Source organism: Melanerpes formicivorus, unplaced genomic scaffold (assembly GCF_026170545.1).
Source record: "Melanerpes formicivorus ecotype bairdi unplaced genomic scaffold, bMelFor1.0.p_v2 SCAF_82, whole genome shotgun sequence".
NCBI classification, from domain to species: Eukaryota; Metazoa; Chordata; class Aves; order Piciformes; family Picidae; genus Melanerpes; species Melanerpes formicivorus.
This window is the reverse complement of record NW_027142434.1, coordinates 398,614-413,878: the sequence shown is the minus strand read 5'-3', so window position 1 is coordinate 413,878 and position 15,265 is coordinate 398,614. Positions and strand designations below refer to the sequence as shown.

General features: G+C 60.4%; 1 protein-coding gene across 1 annotated transcript; it reads right to left on the bottom strand.

Moving 5' to 3' along the window:
* Positions 1–10,183: 10,183 nt before the first annotated feature.
* On the bottom strand, positions 10,184–14,998 carry ELF3 (E74 like ETS transcription factor 3). The gene is made up of 9 exons (XM_068164681.1): positions 14,876–14,998; positions 13,955–14,123; positions 13,208–13,429; positions 12,903–12,989; positions 12,690–12,809; positions 12,397–12,486; positions 11,671–11,787; positions 11,320–11,515; positions 10,184–11,212 (listed from the first exon to the last, which is right to left on the bottom strand). The coding sequence occupies exons 2-9, from the start codon at positions 14,115–14,117 to the stop codon at positions 11,092–11,094; spliced, it is 1,116 nt and encodes a 371-aa protein (XP_068020782.1). The 5' UTR covers positions 14,118–14,123; positions 14,876–14,998; the 3' UTR covers positions 10,184–11,091.
* Between the last annotated feature and the right edge of the window lie 267 nt (positions 14,999–15,265).

Sequence of the window (15,265 nt, the reverse complement as noted above, 5' to 3'; positions counted from 1 at the left end):
TATGTGCAGGGGGTCGAGAGGGCTGCAGCTGCTGTGGGAGACCTCTGGCTGTTGGGGCTGTTTGCAAGTGGCTGGGCAAGATGCTGAGGTTCCTGGCCTGGGGCTGGAGGGGCCTGGCCGGATCCTGGCAGCTATCTGTGACCTTCAGGTAGCTGCTGAGTTGCTGTGAGCTCTGGAGGTCTCTGATCCTGTCCCTGCAGCACTGTCACTCAGTAGGTCCCTGAGGGCTGAAACTAGGAAAACAAAGAGCTGTGAGCACACAGCCCTTGGGCACTGCCCAGCCTGTCCTCAGCAGGCTCCCATGGTCACTGCTGGGGACGCAGCAGGGGATGAGTGCCAGAGCAGGCAGGGTGCTGGCCAGCAGCAGGGTACTGGCCTGGCATTGCTACCTCTTACCAAACTACCAGGGCTGGTTGAGTCTTGCATGGGCTGGGGGTCAACTGTTGGCTCCTGCTGCCCCACACCAGGGAGCACTCACCCTGTACCCTCAGGAGCTTCCAGCTGGCACAAGCCTGGAGCAGGGCATCACACAGCACTGGGACTCCTTGGGCCCACTAGCACCCTGCAGGGCTTTCTGCTCACTCCCAGAGTCCTTCCAACCCACGGGGAGAGGAACAAGAAGGCTGAGGAGTGAGGAGCTGATCCAGCAGGGCCAGGACCCATGGGACTCCTGGGCTTGGGAGTAGTGGGAATGGGATGCAGGGGCAGCCTGGGCTGCCACCGTGTTGGGGGTGCCCTGAGCTGCCACCACGCTGGGGCACCCAGCCTAAGGAGCTGTGTCTGTGTCCCTGTGGGTGAGGACTGTGAGTAACCTGTGTGTAACTCCTACACCTGTACCCCTGTGCCTGTGGCACACCACACATTACCTGTGTGTGCCCGAGCGTGGCCGTGGCACAGTGTGGGCACCCCCTGTGCCCCTGGACCTGGGCAGTGCTGGGCACTGCAAGCACCTGCAGGCATCTGTAGCTGTGTGCTATGGATGCCGTGCTGTGGCTGGCATGCCAGGGGGCAGGAACTCCCACCCAGTGGTGTGCTGCTCCCAGTTCACTCCGTGCCAGGACAGAGCTGTGCTGCCCCTGCAGGGTGGCACTGCCCGCGGGGGGCACCTCTCCCCTGCCCGCTGCTGCAGAGTGATCCCCAGCAGGGCCCCAGCAGGCTGGGCAGGCGTGCAGGCAGCGGTGCCAGCAGCTGCCTCACCCTTGCTCTACCTGTCAGACAGGTGGGGCTGGCCACCTGCCACTGCCTGCCAGTCACTTCTGGGAAGGGAGGATGCAGGAGGGCTGGGTCCCGGCACAAAGGCCACCGCAGCCCTTCAGCCCTGCCCCCTGCGAGGGCCTGGGAAGGGCTCCCAGCACCAAGGGCTTTGGGAAGCCTCACGGCTGGAGTGTGCCCAGGGAGAGGGCATGGCAGCCACAGACACTCAGCCCCTCCTGTGGGCACAGGGGAGCACCCTGGGCCTGCCAGCAGCCCTGGCAGCCCTACCTCTGGAAGTCTGGGCAGGTCACCTGCTGGGCAGCAGCCACGCTGTGGGCACTGTACCGGCTGCTGCTCGGGCACCAGGAGCTGCTTTGTGCCATAGACTCAGCCTGTCCTGGGGGCAGATGCAGGGATTGCCTGGGGGGTGGGGGGGTGCTGGGACATGGTGCTGGGGCATGTAGACCTCCCTGGGGCAGTGCAGCTGGTGGCCATACTTTATGGTCTCATCCTGCAGGCTCAGCAGCACCTCATGCAGCACTGAGCCTGCAGAGCCCCAGAGCTATGTGATGGCAGCAGTGGAAGTGGCTCCCAAGGCTTGCTCTGAATCCTCTCTCCTTTGAGGAGAGCCTGGAGCAGAGCCCTTCTGGCAGGCTCCACCCTCTCCACCCTCTGCCCCAGAGCAGGCTCAGGCCTGGGCTTGCTCCCTGCAGCCCTGCAGGCAAGGGCCAGAGGAGTGCTGCGCACGGCAGAGCCTGGAGGGGCCCCGGGAGCTGGATGCACAGCAGCTGAGAGTGGCCTCTGTGGCCTGCAGACTGTGGGCAGTGCAGGATGGCAGCAGGTGGGCAGCACCTTGCTGTGCTGTGATGGCACAGAGCCTGCTGCCCCGGGGGGTGGTGCCCTCGCCAGGGGCAGGGGCTGGGACACCAAGGGCTTGGTGCTGGGAGCAGCACAGATCCTCAGCTCGGCCCAGCCAGGAGATCCTTTGGAGAAGGAGGAGGCTGTGCCAGCCCCATGCCAAGCAGAGCTTTGCCCTGAGGCTCTGGGGCAGAGAGGATGCAGGAGCAGGCCTGGTGCTCAGTGGCACAGCTCAGCAGGGCACTGCCAGCCCTGTCTGCAGGAGTGGCACAGCTCAGGCAGAGCACACAGCTCCTGCTCTGGCAGGGGCACTGCCATGGCACAGCTCTGCTGACTGTCCTGGAGGGAAAGCAAGGAAAAAGCAAACCATACCATACCATACCATACCATACCATACCATACCATACCATACCATACCATGCCATGCCATGCCATACCATACCATACCATACCATACCATACCATACCATACCATACCATACCATACCATATCATGCCATACCATACCATACCATGCCATGCCATGCCATGCCATGCCATGCCATGCCATGCCATACCATACCATACCATGCCATGCCAAACCATACCATGCCATACCATGCCATGCCATGCCATGCCATGCCATACCATACCATACCATGCCATACCATACCATGCCATACTATACCATACCAAACCATACCATGCCATGCCAAACCATACCATGCCATACCAAACCATACCATGCCATGCCATACCATACCATGCCATACCAAACCATACCATGCCAAACCGTACCATGCCATGCCATACCAAACCATACCATGCCATGCCATACCATACCATACCATGCCAAACCATACCATGCCATACCATACCATACCATACCATGCCATACCATACCATACCATGCCAAACCATACCATGCCATGCCATACCATACCATGCCATACCAAACCATACCATGCCAAACCATACCATGCCATGCCATACCATACCATACAATGCCAAACCATACCATACCATACCATACCAAACCATACCATGCCATACCATGCCATACCATGCTCATCAGTGTGCTGCCTGCAGCTCCTCATGGTGCTGCCTGCAGCTCCTCAGTGTGCTGCCTGCAGCTCCTCATGGTGCTGCCTGCAGCTCCTCAGTGTGCTGCCTGCTGCTACTCAGTGTGCTGCCTGCAGCTCCTCATGGTGCTGCCTGCAGCTGCTCAGTGTGCTGCCTGCAGCTCCTCAGTGTGCTGCCTGCTGCTGTTCAGTGTGCTGCCTGCAGCTCCTCATGGTGCTGCCTGCTGCTGCTCAGTGTGCTGCCTGCAGCTCCTCAGTGTGCTGCCTGCTGCTGTTCAGTGTGCTGCCTGCAGCTCCTCATGGTGCTGCCTGCTGCTGCTCAGTGTGCTGCCTGCAGCTCCTCAGGGTGCTGCCTGCAGCTGCTCAGTGTGCTGCCTGCAGCTGCTCAGTGTGCTGCCTGCAGCTCCTCATGGTGCTGCCTGCTGCTGCTCAGTGTGCTGCCTGCTGCTGCTCAGTGTGCTGCCTGCAGCTCCTCATGGTGCTGCCAGGACTCTCAGCTGGCAGTGTGAAGCTGAGCACACAGCCATGGCTGGGTGGGAAGGAGCTGCTCAGGGCTGCCAGAGACTTCAGTGGAAAAGGAATCTCTGCATCCTGGTGGAAAGCAAACAGCAGCTGGGAGCTGCAGCCCAGGAGTGAACACAGCTCTGTGCCCCACTGTGCCTGCAGCTGTCCCCAGCCCTGTGTGCTTTCCTTACCACATCCTGGTGCTGTGCCAGGGGACTTTGGGGCTTGGCTCTGTGTGATCTGCTCAGCAGGAGCTGTGTGCTGGCCTCAGAGAGGACAGAGCTCTCAGTAGGCCTTGGTTCAGGGCAGTGCAGTGCAGGTGTGATGGCAGCTGGGTTCAGCCACCCCGGGGCAGCCTCACTGGCTGATGCCATCGGTTCTGCTGAGACCTTCAGCTGATGCTCTCCAGCTCACAGCCTGTGCCCAGCAACTCCCTCTGCAGTGCCAGGCTCCATGTGATGTTTGGTAACTAACAAAGGGTAGAGCTGGCCAGGAACCAAGAATGTGCTGCACATTTCTTTTGTTTCACAGTGGAGCAGGCCTGGCACTTTGGTGGCAGTGGTGGAAGGAAGAGACAAAGCTGGGAAACAGCCACCCAAGCAGACCCACGAGTGCCACCCTTTTAAGGATGCCAGGGGCCTAGGGTCGAATGTCTGACCTGGGCAGGCTGGGATCTGGCCTTTTCTGCAGGAGGGGAAGCTTCTGCCAGGGAGCAGGGAACAAGGCTGGGGCTGGAGCAGGTCCCTGAGTCTGTCCCCTGCAGCAGGGACCAGTCGATGTGGCCAGGGGCACTCACAAAGGTGCAGCACAGCCAAGCTGCCTCCAGAGCCACTGTCCCAGGGAAGCAGCAGGGACAGGGCAGATGCAGCTGGCACAAGCCCTCCCCAGGGCAGCTTCTGCTTTGCTGCCAGGCAGCAGGGAAGATGTCTGCTGCTGAAACATCACTGGGGCAACCAGGGGGCAACCAGGAGCCAAGTGTCTGGGAAACCTGAACCCCTCAGTGCCATACTGGCTGTGCTGGCACACCAGTGAGGCAAGCAGAGGACCTCCTGGTGCAGAGCCCTAGGAGCTGTGGCTGGAGGCCAAGCATGGATGGGATGCAGAAGCCTGGATGCAGTGCTGCCCACAAGGGAAGGGGAAGATGAGTGCAGGCAGGCAGAGGCATGTGGCTTACCCCAGGGTTGTACCCCCATGCCCTGGGGGTGCTCCTCAGCACGCCTACCCCACTGGCCACCTGCTGTTGCTGGTTCCAGGCAGCCACCATTCCCTCTCCCACAGCCTTGTTTAACAACCAACAGCCCAGGCTGCCCAGACAGATGAGTTGCCACCAACAGGTAGCTCCCCTGGACAGGGAGACGCCCCCAGGGCAGCTACTGCTGGAAGGGATTAGCAAATAAACTGCTGAGGTAGGAGGCAGGGGGCAGCTTTGTTTGGCAGCTTTGTTTGGGAGCTGTTACCCAGGGGAAGAGGGACGCAGCCCCGGGGCCCTGCCCAGCCCCAGCCGTGCCAGTCCAGCCCCGAAACCAGGCTTGGTCTGAGCCTGCCGTGGCAGCAGGCTGCCCTGAGCCCCTGCCGGCACAGTCCTGGGCAATAACTCTGCCCTCCACATCACACCTGAGCAACAACCCCCCCTACGTAAGCCAGCTGCCAGAAAGGCAGGCGTCTGACCCCTCCCCCCTACAGCAGCGCCCCCAGCAGCCTTGCCCACAGCACGGCCCCTGGAGCTGCATCCACCAGACCTCTCCCAGGGCTGCAGCCTGCAGCTGTGCAGCTGTCCTGCACCCTTCGTTTGCTGCAGGCACTGCAGAGGTCTCCCATGCAGTGCCCCTGGTCCTCAAGATGTAGCTAGGTCCCAGCTCAGTGGCTGTGTCCCCAGGGCACAGCCCCTCTTGTGGTGCTGGCTGCCCTGCTCTGCATCCCTGGGCACTGCCCCCAGCTGCTCCCAGGCTGGCTCAGGGGTATGCCAAGGGCAGGGATCGTGCCCCTGTGCTTGGCACTGGTGAGCCACTCCTTGAGTGCTGGGTGCAGTTTAGTGCCCCTCACTCTAAGAAGACATTGAGAGACTGGAGGGGTCCAGAGAAGGGCAACAAAGCTGGGGAAGGAGAGCAGGGCTGGTGAGGAGCAGCTGAGGTGCCTGAGGCTGTTTAGTGTGGAGAAGAGGAAGCTTGTCCAGGTGTAGTGATGCCAGGTGGTCGTTAGTTTGGCACATTAGGCTGGGTGGCATGAAGCCAGCCTGGGGCTGGGCAGGGACTGGCAAGGGCAGTGCTAGGTGAAACCAGCAGGGAGAGGGTTTCTGGTCCAGCTGCAGTGAACATCTCCCACAAGCTTTCAAGACTTTTATTCACTTGGATGTTTTCAGGGGGAGCAGACCCAGACATTTAGTCTTCTTTCTGCAAGCTTCTTGCCAGAGTCTGAAGGGGTGATTCCCACCCAGACCCCAGGGAAGATACACCAAAGAAATGCCCCAGCAAAGGAAGGTTTCCCCGGAGGAAAGAGGACATTGGATATGGGGAGCTAATTTTCTTTCTGGGTCAGATGCTGCCTTGGCCCCAGGTCTGGGCTCTCCTCAAGCCTTGTAATAGAATCATGGAATAGTCTGGGTTGGAAGGGACCTCCAAAGCTCATCCAGTCCAACCCCCTGCAGTCAGCCCTGTTGAGCATCACCTCTCTCCTGTGGCCAGGCTCCACTCTTGTGCTGCTGGCAGCTCCCTTGCACATGGCCATGGGAAGGCACCGGGGACACCACGCCACCACTCACTCCATGGCTGCTCGCTGGTGCTGACCAGAGACAGGAGGGTAGGAGAGGCTGAGAGCCAGCAGGGACTGCAGGGAGCATGAAGAAAGGGCAGTGGGAGTGGAGGAAGAGCAGCAGATCCCAGGGAGGTGGCCTCTGCCCCCATCCCCACCACATTCCCACCCACCCTGACCCGCTGCAGGGCTGCCCCAGTCCGGCTCAGCTGGAAAGTCAGGACAGGCTGCTGTGCTCAGGGGCAGTTCATGGCCTGGCCTGTGGGCTACTGGACACCTTCTGGCTGCTCCAGCCAAAACCTCTCCCCTCACCCATCCCTCTGCCCCCACACTGGCCACATTTCGGCCACAGCAGCCTGCTTTGGGTCCCCAGGTCCCAGATAAGCACTGGCCAGGGCAAACTGCCCTCCTCTTCCCTAACCAGGACCAGGGATCAGCTGTGGCTCCTGTGCCTATGCAGAGGCTCTGAGTGGGCAGAAATCCAACTTTACTGCTCAAACTTGGAAAGCCATCAAGAGACTTCTGTGGGAATTGTATCAGAAACATGTTCAGCCTGAGCTTATCTGCCAGGAAGGGTCTCCCAGCAAACCCCAGCATAGGTGTGTGAGGAGAGGAGGTTCCGTGTGTGAAGGTTCTGTGTGTGAGGAGAGGAGGTTCTGTGTGTGAAGGTTCTGTGTGTGAAGGTTCTGTGTGTGAGGAGAGGAGGTTCTGTGTGTGAAGGTTCTGTGTGTGAAGGTTCTGTGTGTGAGGAGGTTCTGTGTGTGAAGGTTCTGTGTGTGAAGGTTCTGTGTGTGAGGAGAGAAGGTTCTGTGTGTGAAGGTTCTGTGTGTGAGGAGAGGAGGTTCTGTATGTGAAGGTTCTGTGTGTGAAGGTTCTGTGTGTGAGGAGAGGAGGTTCTGTGTGTGAAGGTTCTGTGTGTGAAGGTTCTGTGTGTGAGGAGAGAAGGTTCTGTGTGTGAAGGTTCTGTGTGTGAAGGTTCTGTGTGTGAGGAGAGAAGGTTTTGCAGGAAAATCCTCTTTCTCTCCATGCTCTGCCATGCTTGCCATGGCCAGGCAACTCCAGGGAGATTTAAATAACCACAAACAAATCTCTGTTGTGCCAGCACTGGGGGGGGGCGTGGGGGGAGGCTCAGCATGGGCATGGGGGTGACTGCAGGGATCCCCCTGAGTGTTTGCTAGGGGTGCACAGGTGTGAGTCTGGGCTTGCTCACCCTCTTCCAGTCCTCCTTGGCTCTTTGCCCCACAGAGACTTCATGGCAAGCTGCAGGATCTGCTGCCCCAGCCCAAGCCCGTGCCCTTTCTGCTCCTGTGCTCTTGCCTGCCTCTTTCTCCTCTCCTGGCAGAGTGGTGCCCATACAGCTGAGGGGTCTATGGACCACCCAGCCCGTACCCTAAGCCTCCCAGCTTGGTGATGGCAGCTGGGTGGCAGTGGTGGGCACGGGGAGAGCGAGGGCAGGGGGGGCAGGGCAGACAGGTCCCTGCTGCTGCCGAGCTGGTTAAACATTGTCCCGGGACAGTTAGGTAACAAACCACAGCGGGGAAGAAGTGAAACTGCCTGGGCAAACAAGGTGTGCTTGGCAGGGCAGCAGGCTGCGTGACAAAGTGCTGCCTTCTCCTGCCAGCCTGCAGCGGTTATCTATTGATGGAGAGCAAACACCTCGCCCACAAACCCCAGCCCGAGGGACAGCAGCCAGCAGCCGGCTCCTGCGGGACCCGGGCTGGGGCTGGGCTTGCCCTGCTCGCTGTGACCCCTCCCGGGACAGGCTGAGTGTCCCCAAGCACCCTCCCGATGCCTTCCCACACCTGCGTGGCCGTCCTGAGCATCAGCATGGTCCCCATCCAGCTTGCTCCTTGCAGCAGCTGCAGGGGATGGGCCTGGGGCAGCCTTCCCTCGCTGGAGCCAGCAGACACCAGCCGGGAAAACCTGTTCCCTAGGGAAGGTTATGCAAGGAACGTGACAGAGGTCTGACTGCAGCCCAGACCAGGCACTGGCTCCTGGTTCACAGCCAGGGACTGAGACCTCTTCTTGTCCCACAGGACAGCCTTGCTGGCCTCATCTCAGCAGGTGGACCTGTGAGCAGCACAGCTCCAGGCCAGCTTGCCAGAAGGCAGCACATGAGGGAAGGCTTCCAGATGATTTTTGTCGTGCCCAGGATTTTGCATGACTGCAGACCCAGTCCTGTGTCTTAGTCCTGTGTCCTGCTGCATTGCAAGGATGGGCAGAGCATGGCATGGCCACAGGAACCCAGACCTCTCATCTGGAACAGGAAGGCAACTCCTTATGTACACAGCAGATGAAGCCACCCAAAAGAGGTTAGAGCTGGCCACTGGGCAGCCCCTGCCCCGGGCAAAGCCACTGCACCATCTCCAGGAGGTCCTTCAGCTGTTGCTGAGCCTGGGGGCTGCCAGCAGGGTACCCAGGGCCATGGCCACCGGAAGTTTGAAAGCAGAAGGGGAGACTTGCAACAGGGTCTGCAGTTCCCACAGCCCTTGGACCCATTGCTTTTTATCCATCCTGGCGAGGCAGGGGCTTGGGCAGCACAGTGGCTCAGCAGCAGGGATAGTCTGAGCCCCCAGCCTCACCTTCAGGCTGAGTTCAAGCAGACTGGGGGCAGCTGCAGCTGCTGCAACCAGGACAGCCCAGGGGGAACATCATGGTGGGACCTTGCCTTGAAGGGCTTGGTTCTCTCTGGCATTGGGAGCCACTCTTGCAGGTGGGGCAGGTGGGTTTTAGCTGCATCACATCTCCAGCAGTAAGGAAGAGCAGTCATGGACCAGAGGCTCTGCTAAAAAGGCATCTCAGGCTTTGCAAGGCACTCTTACTGCCTAGGGGCATCCCAAAAGCTCCCACCCCCCCCATCCCCATGGTGGGATGGTTCTCTGCTTGGTCACTCCAGGCACTGCCTGAAACTCAGAAGGATGTGGCCCTGCAGATCTGAGCAAACTCCAAACTCAGAAGAGGTCTCTCAGAGCCTTTTGGGTGACCAGGAGCTGATCAGTGCTGTCCCCTGCATGCCACATTCAGAGGGGTCCTGTACAGCAGCAAGAGGTTAGGGTGGCAACAAGATCCTCTGGTGCCCTGCAGCACTCAGAACAACTCATCCTGAATGCACTGCACTCCTGGGGGTGATGGGTGGACCACTGCTTGCCAAGCTCATGGCAGGGACATATCTGAGAGTCTGCTTGGCCTCCAACCCCATGAATGACTTCTTGCTGCCCCACTGACGTGTCCTGTGGGTTGGAGAGATCCTCTCAGCGCCCTGGGACACCCTCCCTGCATACTCCTGGCTGGGCTAGCTGAGGATTGTTGGTGTTGCCATCAAGCAGGAGCAGGTAGGTAGTGTGCTTGGGCTGTCAACACTGCCATGCCTTAGTCCCCCTAATCCCCCTGAAGATGTGGTCCTGAGGCTCCCAAATAGGCAGACTGGAGCTGAGAGAGCAGCCCCCACCAGCTCACAGCAGCCTGGGCTCTGGGAGCAGGAATTTGCTTCTGGCTTGGAGCTGGTGCTCTGCAAAGGTGAGTGCAGATGTGGGTATCTGGAGCATGCTCAGAAGGGCCAAGGCTTGGCAGTGGAGGTCAGATGCCCCTGCATGGCTGGCTTTGAGGCAAGGCCTCCACACCTCCCACCAGCCCAGGGATGAACAGCTCACCTCACCCTACGGAAGACTCCGTGACCCTGTGCCAGGATGCCCAGGTAGGACCAAGCCCTGAGAGGCAGGAGGGATGGTGGCAAGCAGGGTTCATGCAAAGGGACAGCCCAGGGAACATGAGTCTGGTCCCCATGTCTTTAAGAAAAATAAATTGACATGACAGGGAGGTACAAAAAACCCAACCAAGCAATCATTTATTCCTTTTATGTTCCTATTTTGAAAAGAAGGAACCCACAGGCACCTGCTAGGTACCTGGCTGGGCTGGCATCCTCCTCCTGTGGCTGGCACAGAGCCAGTCTGTACCCCTGTGACATTGCTTCAGTCCAGCTGAGCATCACCACCTGCTACAAGACACTTGTGTGCCCCACAAAGCACAGCTCACACAGCAACATCTTGCTCATGAAAAAATAGATCTGTACATTCATCCTGCCTTTTTTTTCTGGTCTTACATAAATTAGAAGCTGCTTCTGGGGGCAGGGCCTGTCTGCAGACACAGAAGTGCCAGGTGGCCCTGCCATCCCCAGTCCTCTCCCCTCTGAGCGCTCTACAGGGCCAAGTGAAGCTCCACCACGTTCCCATCTTCTCCCAGTAGCTGCCACACTGGGAAGCTGCTGCACAGGGAGGGCCTCACCCATCCCACGTGGAGAGAACAGGATGGGGCTGCCTTCAGCAGGGCACAAGCAGTGATGGGGCAGGACCCCACAGCTGGGACAAGTCTGTCCGGTCAGAGGTGGCAGGGTGGTGCCCGGGTGGGTGACAGCAGGAGGCCTGCTGGGCTCTCACTGTGCTGCCAGCTGCCACTTGAACTTCTCTTCCCCTTTGTGTTTGTCCAGGCTTGGAAGCAGCCAAAGTGCCCGTGGCTGCAGCTGGAGGTGCAAATCGAGCCAGGGAGACAGCAGCTTGCAGAAACCTACCGGAGTCGAGGCACCACCTCAGAGCCCATGCCAGGGGCAGAGTCCCACAGCCTGCACAGGGCAGCAGCCTCCAGGCACAGCTGCAGGCAAAGCTCCCGGCCAGGAAGCCTGTCTCAGGGCTGGCCCTGAGGGGCCTGTCGGACCCCAGCTCATCCCAGACTCCTACAGATCCTTCTTCCTGCTGAGAACCTCCTCCTCCTTCCAGCCGCTGGAGTTCTTCCCGAACTTGTAGACCAGCCGCCGGCCGTCGACCCTCTCCAGGATCTCTCTCTTGTAGTAATACCTGCGGCAGAGGGAGGTGGAACCGGGGCTCTGCCTGCAGCCTGCCAGGGAGCTGCTGCAGGGCGCAGAAGGGGCTGCTCCCAGCCCGGGGCAGGGCAGGGCACTCACCGCATGGCCCGGCTCAGCTTCTCATAGGTCATGCTGCTGTTCTTCTTCTTCTGGCCCCAGAGCTGCGCCACCGCCTCTGAGCGCAGGAACTTGAAGACGCCCTCCCGCCGGTCCTCCCACTTCATCAGCCCTTCGTTCAGCTCGGGGTGGATCAGGATGTCCCGGATGAACTCCCACAGGTGGGTACCTCTTGGGGCTGGAAGAGGACAGCGAATTTGTGTAGCTTCCCCGCATTCTGGATCTCCCTGAATGCCCCTGCCCAAGGTCACGGCCAGCAGAGGTGGCCTGTCCTGCCCCTTGCCCAGCAGGGAGCCCCGTGGGAGGCAGCTAGCAGGCTGCAGGCTCACGTACAGTGCTTGCTCTTCCTGCTCTCCAGGCAGTCTCTGCTCTCCTTGCTGAGCTTTCGGGGCCGGCCCCGTTTCCGCTTGCCGTGTTTGCTGTCCCCTTTCTTGCTCCCTGCAAAGTCATCTGTGCGCAGACAAGGGGACAGGTCACGCTCTGCACAGCCTGCTGCTGCAGCTCTGTCCTCCCCAGGCACAGAGATGCCCTCCTCAGGAGCCAGAGCACAGAAGGGAGAGAGCAGAGGCTGCAGGCACAGGCACCCGAGAACCATCCCCTGCGGGTCAGGTCTGCCCATTCTGTCCAGCCTCATGCCACCCTCATCTGTGCCACCATGCCTAGGGCAGTGTGCTCATCCTTCACCTGACCCTGCTGCTTCCAAGCATCCCTAATGTCCCCAGGGTCATCCCCAGCTGAGATCAATACTGAACAATTTTCAGTGCCCAGGATCTCTGACTGTCACCCTCACTCAGCTGCCACCACCCACCCCTTCCCCCCAAGCTCACTGCTGCCCAGGCTACCCCAGCCCTGTCCCAGAGCCTGCACCATGACCATGCTCAACAGAGAAAAACTGACCCCTGGTGCACAGAACCCAGCCCCCTGCCTCTTTCCCAGCGTGGGGATGGGTGTTCAGATGTTGTCCCTAAATCGCTGCCAGATGCAATGTGCTCTGCAGCTGCTGGAAGCGCCCAGCAACAAGCCCTCCCCTCCCAGCTCCTGCCTGGAGCCAAAACTCACTGTCAGAGAAGAGCTTTGCTTCCATAGGGTCGAGGTCAAGGTCACTTCCACCGGAGTCCTGGGAGTTGGGACTGTGCAACATTACAGGTCCTGGAGGGAAAGAAACAGGGCTCAGGCCACCAAATGCTGGCATTCTAAGATGCTTCCCACTGGATTCCCCTCTAGCCCCCAGCCTCAGGTCACTGCAGGCAGCCTGTAAGGCCCAGACCCGCTCCTGATGGTGGGGCAGGTCCCCACTGATCTCCCAGCTCAGCACAAAGCAAAGGGAGTTTTCCACAGGGCAAAACACTGACCTGAGACATCAGAGCTGCCTGGGGACATGGCATCAGGGAAGCAGGTGATGTCTGTGGGTAGGAAAGGGGTTGTGGGCTTCATGTCCTCCAGGGACTCCTTGGCACAGGGATTCCCCAGCTCTGGAAGGGGCAAAGAAGGGCAGAACGGGTTGGCTGTGCCTGCACCACCTCATGGTCACTCAGGAAAGGGCTTGGTCAGGGCCCCTCTCTTACCCAGGTGGCTGGAGTCCAGGAAGGGCTGTTGGGAAGTCACATCCTCTTTTTCCAGCAGGTCAATGATCCAGTTCAGCTCATCAGAGGCTGCAGGGGTGGGGGGACTGAGATTAGTGATGGTTATTTGGTACAGGGAGGAACGCTGCTTACTGTGAACTGAGCTCAGCCCTGCCTGGGCTCTGCTCTGTGCCCCCACACCCCCTGCGCAGTCTCCCCGATGCTGCCTCCCACAGGCACTCCTCGGGCTGGCAGGAGGTGGTCTCAGGCTCACGCCCTGGGGACAAAGGGGCCACTGGGCCACTCACTGATCTCGTGCAGGCGGTCGTAGAGCTCGTCCCCCAGGGGCCCGAAGATGAGGCGCATCTGGTCGCGGGAGCAGCGGCAGAGCGCGTGCCCGTCCATGTTGCAGCAGGAGAAGTCGATGGAGCTGGCATCGTACTTGTTCTTCTCCACGTGGTAGCTGATCCACTCCAGCACTTGCACCTTGCTCCAGAAGTATGGGAGCTCACTGAACCACTCTGGCTTGTCTGCGAGGACGGAGAGCGAGGCTCAGGGGCAGGGCAGCTGTGCCCGCACTGTGTGCCATACGCAGGCTGCCAGCTGCAGCTGGGCACCAGGTCTGGTCTCCTGGCTGTCACACAGGGCACAGTGGGACTAACACAGCCTTGTGAGACTTGCAAGTACTTAACTCCTGCTCCCTAGTCAATGGTCTTGCCCGGCCCTGCTTTTGTCATGGGGGACAGCAACAACCTGACCCTCCTCAGCCCCTTGGCTGGTTTCAGTGTTGTGTGTCCCATTTGTGCTGGGACCTGCCCTGTTCTGCTGCCTTTGCCACCCCCAGGACCATCCTATGACAGTCCCACCAGTGGAGTGGGACCCTCAGCAACAGGGCTGTACTTCTTAACTGCTCTCCTGGTAAGCCCTGGCAGCCCATCCCTTAGGATGCGCTGGGGATGGAGGACCTTGCAGGGCTCTTCCAGGCCAGCTGCACTGCCCTGCTGCTGACCTGCACACCTCCTTCCCTGCACAGCCACCACCACTTCCTGCCCTACCTGTGTTCTGTGCCAGAGGTTGGCTGGTGGGGAGGCTCAACCCCAGGGTGCTGTCATCTCCAAGGTGTCCCAGCACGTCCAGGGTGGGCTGCACCTCATCTGGCTGGTACATGGCGCTGATGTAGTTGGAGAAGATGTTGCTGATCTCGCAGGATCCTGCCATCGAGTTCTGTGCCAAGAGGGACAGTGAGCCACAGCCCCAGGAGGGTGAGGGGGACCCAGGCTCGCAGCTGTCCCGGGGCTAGGCTGGGTGAGGCTGAGCTCTCCCTCCCTCCACCCTTCGTCACCTTCTCAGGTCACTTGTGCAGAAACACCGCCCAGCGCCGGCGAGGGCAGGGGCCTGACTCACCACCAGCCTGGGGCTGGGAGCAAGGGAGGCTGAGCCAAAGCAAAGCAGGGACACAGCATCCCCATGCTTGCGGGTGTCCCCAGCTGGCCTCAGCAGCACAAAAGGACAGCATGCAGGTGGCTCGCAGGGTCTGGTGTGGCAGAGCCCTTCCACGGGGATGGGCACGGCAGGGCACGCAGCCGCCCAGCACCCTACAACCCCATGGCACAGCAGTGCTGGGATGGAACCAGCCTCCTGCCCACTGCCGTCCCCAGTGCTGGCATCTCCAAGTCCTCTCAACCAGTCGCAAGAAGTACATCCCAGCAACAGCAGCCATCAGGGGACCAAGCCCCTGCCCGGCCCTTGTGGAAGAGCTCAATCCTGCTTTGCTTGACAAAACCTGGAGGCCAGTGGAGGCTCCCCCAGAGCTCCGTCGCTGCCCCCCAGAAGGCGCAGGCGGCCGCGGCGAGGGCAGGAGGGCAGCAGAGCCCCAGCGCACCTGCGGGCACCGCCGGTACGCACGGAGAGGGCAGCAGAGCAGCCGTCCCGGGCCGGGGGACATCAGCAGAGCCCGGATGGAAAAGCTTTGGTACCTTCTGCGCTGGCAGTCCCAGGAGGGCAGTTAATCCCGAGGGCAGTGAGGGAGCAGGAGCGTGCCGTGCCCGGCCGCCGGGCACCGCTGCTGTGCCAGGAGGCTGCGCCGATGGGCAGGGCCCTGCCCCTGCCTCCGCTTTTATAGCCCCGGCTGCGTAACGCGAGCCGGCGGCCCGAGGGGAATTCCAGCCCCAAACGTTCATGCTCCCAGCTCCAGGTGATTTGCATAATGCGAGCCAGCCGGCCCCAGCCCCGCGCTGCCGTGCCGGGAAATCTGGGCTGGCTGTTTAATCATTGCCAGGGCCCCTGCCCGCCGCTGCCCCCGCAGCGCCCCGGGAGCCTCCCTCGCTCCCGTTTGCCCAGCCTGAGTTTGTGTGCCGGCAGCAGCA

Coding starts and splice junctions, on each gene's coding strand:
- ELF3 (XM_068164681.1), bottom strand. CDS start 14,117: ATGGCAGGATCCTGCGAGATCAGCAACATCTTCTCCAACTACATCAGC. Junction 12,487..12,689: donor AGGCAGCTCTGATGTCTCAG/GTCAGTGTTTTG, acceptor CTTTCCCTCCAG/GACCTGTAATGTTGCACAGT. Junction 11,516..11,670: donor GAGCAGGAAGAGCAAGCACT/GTACGTGAGCCT, acceptor GTCCTCTTCCAG/CCCCAAGAGGTACCCACCTG.